General features: G+C 47.7%; 1 protein-coding gene across 1 annotated transcript in view; it reads left to right on the top strand.

The window, feature by feature from the left end:
* Window positions 1-836: 836 nt before the first annotated feature.
* PKP1 (plakophilin 1) overlaps window positions 837-6,201 on the top strand; it is a 50,317-nt gene continuing 44,952 nt past the window's right edge. The window contains exon 1 of the mRNA XM_038380186.2: window positions 837-1,248. Within this exon, the coding sequence (XP_038236114.1) occupies window positions 1,047-1,248 (202 nt within the window). The 5' untranslated portion in view covers window positions 837-1,046. The remainder of the gene's footprint in view (window positions 1,249-6,201) is intronic.

Below are 6,201 nucleotides of genomic sequence, written 5' to 3'. Positions count from 1 at the left end.
CAGCCCCCCTGAGCTCTGTGTAGTGCATCGCCCCCACACCCATCCTCTGAGCAAACACCACGTCTGAAATCGTCTCTTGCCCCATCAGGTACGTCTGTGCTGTGCTGTCAACCCAGGCAGCTCAAACTCTGGATTGAGCTCAAACCCCACTACAGTCCGTGCAGAAATCTGTCTGACTTGGGCCAGGAACCCCTCTGGACTTGTGCCCATGGACCCTGCTGTGGGGGTGGGTCAGAGCCTGAGTCCTGCTGAAACTGGGCTGCAAGCCCGGTCATTTTGCAGCTCAAGCTGCAGATCCAAGTCAGAAGTTCAGCATAGCGCAGTACGGACGCGTTGGTACGGCTGAGAGACCTGGGTCCAGCAATTGAAACCCAGGCTTACACTTATGTGGCTGCTCTAGCAGACCTGGATTTACCCTGCAGCGCAGAGATGCCCACAGAGAAGCCACCTGTCCCCTAGACTATTGGTGCTGGATGCTGATCCAGTTCATACTAGGGAAAAGAAAAAACCTCAAAGCAAAGAAGAGCGGGAGCAAGCTGCATGGGGATGCAGTGATCAATTGCCGGGGAGGAGGGCGGTCATGCAGGATAGAGTTTTCTACCTAGACACACAGCTGGCAATGAATCTGCAAAGGGGAACTGGAAGCCATCACTCCGAGGATGAAGTTTCCTGAGTCTGTTCCCCTCCCACTCCATCTGCCTGCTCTCGCTTCTCTGCTGCCTGGTGCATTTATGTAATGAGTGTAAAAAGCGCAATCGCATCCAGGTCAGCAATAAACTGCCTGCCCTGCAGCACCTGAGCTGAGCGCACTGTGCTCTTGGAGTGGGTGTGTGCAGGCAGGGGGCTGTATATCCAGTCTGACGGAGGGTGTGCCCGCTCACAGCCCAGCCGGAGAGCCAGGGGAAGGAGCGTGGAGAAGCCAGCAGCAGAGGGCCGTATGGCAAGGAGGGATTCTTGAGGTTTAACCCCAGCTCAAGAATTGTTACCATTGTGTTTTCTGAAGTGCAGTCAGGTGAAGTTCCACTCTACTCGCTCTCTCTGCAGCCATGCTTCACTCTCCGCTGAAAACAGCCCTGGCTTATGAGTGTTTCCAAGACCAGGCCAGTTCTACATTGGCCTTGCCCTCGGATCACAAGCTGAAAACTAGGGGCACGGGAAAACAGAGAGTCCAGGAGCAGGTGATGATGACGGTGAAACGGCAGAAGCAAAAATCCTCTCAGTCATCAAGCCTTGGGCACTCCAACCGAGGTAAACAAGGGAAGGGTTGCTCCACGCTGCCACGCTACAAGTAGCAAGGGTCTCACGTTCCCCCTCCCTGAGCCAACTCAGAACCCACAGTGGGTTTGTATTTGGGGTCTTGGTAATCTAGGCTATTTGGTGCTGCTGGGTTTTGTCGAAAAGAGACAAGCTGGCCCGTTTCTCTGGAGTTGCCTGCTGGGATTTCTCTGTCCAGAGGAAATGGCAGGAAATCTTACAGCCTCTGGAAGGGCTAGCCCAGGACTAGGAGTCAGGACCTCTTGGTTCAATCCCTGCCTCTGTTGCTGTGTGATTCTCAGTAAGTGACTTTAACCGCCCGTGCCTCTGTTTCCCCATGTGGAAAGTGGCAATCATCCCCTTCTCATGGCTTGCTTTGGGGCATAGTTAATGTATCTTCATGATGTGCTTTGGCAGCAGCAGATGGAAGGTGCAAAGCGTTATTAACTGCTTGTTCCCTGACTCTAAATAGTGTTTCGCTTCCCAGTCAGTGATCTATTTTCCCAGCTTTCCTCTGCGTATTTCCCTGCCGTTTGGATTATTTGCCAAATGTCTTATGACCTGCTCTGTATCTGGGCTCACAGCTTTGTGCCCTTTGGGTGGCTTCCTCCCCCTCTAGTCTAGGCTTAGGAACACTGACCATGAGCAGCCCAACGCATGGTTTCCTGTAATGGCCCTGCTAGGCTCAGTGCAGCCAGCTAGACATGTGCTGTCTTTATACAGGGACAGTGTGGCAGCTCAGGCGTGCGAAGGAGTTTAGAGTGGTGGAGAGCCAGCGCTTTGTAAATCACAGGATACATTCTGGGCATATGGCTGGTTTGCTCTAGCAATCGCTGCTCTGTCGATTTGTTAGCACCTAAAGAGGAGATGCAGGAGGATGAGGAATCCCCATCACATTTGAAAGGTGACGATCATCTCTCCCCCTGCTCATTACTATAACTTTGCACCTGAGCTCAAAGTGCTTTTATGAACCCGACTGAAAAGCAGGTCAGCAGCGTTGCTCACATTTTACAGACAGGGTTAGTGAGGTACAAGAAGCAAAGCAACTCATCCGTGGTTACACAGCAATTCTGTGGCAGAGATGGAAAAAGAACTGAAGAGCCCCGTCTCTTAAGGCAGAGCCTTAACCCCAGGACCATCCTTTCTCTTTAGAGTTGGCTTCATTGTTCTTCCTTTGGGGAACTGTAGAAATTCTCCAGCCGAAAGGGAAAAAAACCCTCAGAGCCAAACCGCGTCCCCACCCTCTCCTCCTCCCCGTGCAGAGTGGTCCGTGTGTCGGGAAGGGCTTTGTGATTGGGTCACCTACAGCTGAGCCGCTCTCACCATCCATTACACCGAGTTTTCCGGTCTCAGTTGTGCTTGTGATTTCCAGTGGCTTTGTGATCTGGATTTCACTCCTACTGTAAGAGCGGCAAAGCTGGGACATGTCCTCCTGGGGAGAAGATGTCCAGCTGTGATGGAAGGATAGTGAGAAGTGTTAGCAGGAAGGATGAGTGATACTGATGCTGAATGAGACATGCAAAGGTCTCTGCTCAACCCTTGAGGAGCTTGGCTGGCTTTGCAAGGTTGTAAGAGTCTCAAGGCAGATATGTATAGATGACTCAAATATGAGAAGGGTCAAATATCCTTGTGCCTCTTCCAAATGGTCTAGGTAACAGCGGCACTTGACTTCGAATGTGGGGCTGGCTTCCGAGGAGAAGCGGGGCTGCATTATGGAGTTTGGGGTAGGGACCAAATGTTTATACAGTTCCAGCTGGCTTCCTAAGCCCCCTTGAACTATTTCCTTTGCATGCCAAGCCCACTGCATGGGGGATGTAGCAGCTCTGTGGAGGAGTGTGTGTAGGCAGTACTCCATACTATGCCAGGATGGTAGTGTATGAATCTGTGACCGCTGTGATTGTGGGAGCCAGGAGGTGTGTTGAAGAGGGCAGAAACAAGCTTATCTGTGGCAGCTGAAGGCGCTAATCACAGAGGTAACTGGAAGATGTGGTCATGTGTAAATCTGTTCCTAGCTCCTCTCACTTTTATTGATTAAGGCTTTGTGGTCTCAGGATCTGGTGGAATAAGAAACAAACCAGGCTGACAGTAAGTGCCGGATGAAGAGGCAGGGACTCAGACAACTTTGCCAGTTAGTGATGCTATGGTCACTGTTCACCACGAACACCTCAACTGTAGGCAGAAATCTTAGAAGGTGTCTGTGATGATTCTGCCCCCCACCTTTGCCACAGCTCTGCTGGGGATTCAGCGTACGGCTGATGGGCAAGAGTGGGTGCCATTAAAACAATTTGTGGATAAATTGGGCAGATATTTACATTCTGAAACAGAATCGCCCTTGAGGATTTGATCCAATAAACACCCCGATTTTCCAAAGTGCTGAGCACCCACCACTCCCATGGATCTCAATGGGAACTGCAGAGCACTCAGTGCTTTAGAAAACTAGGCCCCTTGTTTAGGTAGGTAGGCTCCTAAATCCATGCTTCACACTTGGCTGCTGCTGTTGAAAATTTGGCTAATTGTTGGTAATCACCTTGGACATTCTTGGCCAAGATATTTAGGAAACATCAAGTCTGGGACATTTTCTGCTTTTTAATTCTTCCATGTGTACTCAGGGACTAAATAGCATTTCATGTTATGGCACCCAACATTGTGCTGTGTTCGTCACATGATATATAAATTGCACAAGGTCCCAGAAGACAGAGCAGATATCCCAAAGTTCCCTAGAGAGTCAGGCAAGGGTGGAATCTCAAAGCAAAGTCACTTGAAAGGAATTGGATTAGTGTGGGATTTTTCAAAAGATCCTATGTGACCCAGGAGCTTGTAGAAAGTCAATGGGACTTGTGGTCCTAAATGAGGTGCTTTTTGAAAATTCCACCCCAAATCAGGCTGATTCTGAGTGAGCAGGTGTCTTCATCAACAGCGACTCAGTGACCTCCTTGTGCAGAGAGGCCAGTGAATGAGTGGGCCATGGAAAATGAACTCTCTCATCCTGGGATGAGTCCCTACAGCTCCACTGCTATGGTAGCGAGTGTGGGAAGCTTACTCTGTTGCCACCCCAGGCCGATCTCTGTTGTGGCTGGATAGAGGACTTTGCGTACTCGAGAACTGTTAGAATAAACATACGTTGATATTTTTTTAAAGCCATAACATGGGCCATAAAATTTCATCCCATTAGGCCTTCATTGAGCACAGTAACTTGTGTTTGGCTAAGACATGTCTTCTAGAGAGGTATCCAGTCTTGAGATGAAGACTTCAAGAGCTGGAGAATGCATCACTACCCATTGCTACTTTGTTCCAATGGTTAATCACCCTCCTTATTTCTAATTTGAACTTGTCTGGCTTCAACTTCAAGCCATTGGTTCTTGTTGTGCTGCTCTCCGCTAAATGAAAGAGATTAATATACACCCATTCCCTCGCTGTGCTGTGGGTTCCTGGGTTGTTAGTTGTTTACTGTGTGGCTGTGGTTTATTCCTGTGGTGTCACTTTGCATTTTTTAAATAGATAGGCTTCGGGAAAAAAACAACCTTCTGAATTTGCAAAGAAAATGGAAAAAACTGCTCCATTGATATAGCTTATCTCCTCCCCTATCCCTCCATCAGTCCTTTTAGCTCTGCTTAAGGTAAGGTTGCCTGTGAGGAATCTGATTAACTTCCATTGACTAATGGCATTCCTGCAACTCACTCACTGCAACTAGCCCTTAGTCACATGGGCAGCCTCACTGAAGACCCTATCAGCAGGACACAAGGTTTGCAGGGGCAGACCCAAAAGACTTACTTTCTTTGTAAAGGTTTCAGAGTAGCAGCCCTGTTAGTCTGTATTCGCAAAAAGAAAAGGAGTACTTGTGGCACCTTAGAGACTAACAAATTTATTTGTTAGTCTCTAAGGTGCCACAAGTACTCCTTTTCTTTCTTTGTAAAAGAAAAGGTATTTCTAAGGAACGATAGAGATCCATACAGCAGTCTAACCAGCCCCGAGCCTGCTCCTGCCAGCATCTCTCTGTTCAATGTCACCTTTAGTGTGTACAGCTGCAAACTATAATGCTGTGGCCCAGATCTCAGTTGGTGTAAATCAGCATAGCTGCTGTTGACTTCAGTGCAGCTCATAGGCGCTGGAACTAAGCATGCTGCCACACCCCCTGGCTTGAAATGGATTCCATTGTATACACTCCGTAACAGATTTAAAGGTGGCAATTTTGCAACAGAAAAGCTTCAGAAACAGACTCCAGCGAGAAACTGCTGAGCTTGAATTAATATGCAAACTAGATACTATTAACTTGGGTTTGAATAGAGACTGGGAGTGGCTGAGTCATTACACATATTGAATCTATTTCCCCATGTTAAGTATCCTCACACCTTTTTGTCAACTGTCTAAATGGGCCATCGTGATTATCACTACAAAAGTTTCTTTTTTTCTCCTGCTGGTAATAGCTCATCTTAATGAAGTAGGCTCTTACCCTACCTTTTCATGTTTTCTGTATGTATGTGTGTGTGTGTATATATATATATATATATATATATATATATATATATATAATTTTTTTTTCTTACTATATGTTCCATTCTCTGCATCCGATGAAGTGGGCTGTAGCCCACGAAAACTTATGCTCAGATAAATTTGTTAGTCTCTAAGGTGCCACAAGTACTCCTGTTCTCATTGTATACAGGGTTTACAGTTGGTTCAATGGCTCTCAGCACCCCCACTATACAAATGGTTCCAGTACTCCTGGTGCAGCTATGCTGATTTACACCTGCTGAGGGTGTGGTCCTTCATGTTGTGTCTCTTCCTGCCCCTAGGAACTCTCTGGCTTACACAGACTCCAGCTTAGTCCAAGTGCATGCATTTTAAAGATCTAAACTGCCGGACTAAAATAAATGGTGTACAGTACACATTGAACCATTAGGTCATAATACTTCTGGTGGCAAGTGTAGGCTCTTCCCCCGTGAGCAGGAC

The sequence above is a fragment of the Dermochelys coriacea genome, chromosome 21 (genome assembly GCF_009764565.3).
Source record: "Dermochelys coriacea isolate rDerCor1 chromosome 21, rDerCor1.pri.v4, whole genome shotgun sequence".
NCBI classification, from domain to species: domain Eukaryota; kingdom Metazoa; phylum Chordata; order Testudines; family Dermochelyidae; genus Dermochelys; species Dermochelys coriacea.
Note: the sequence above shows the minus strand (reverse complement) of the source record. Positions and strands in the feature narration are given on the sequence as shown.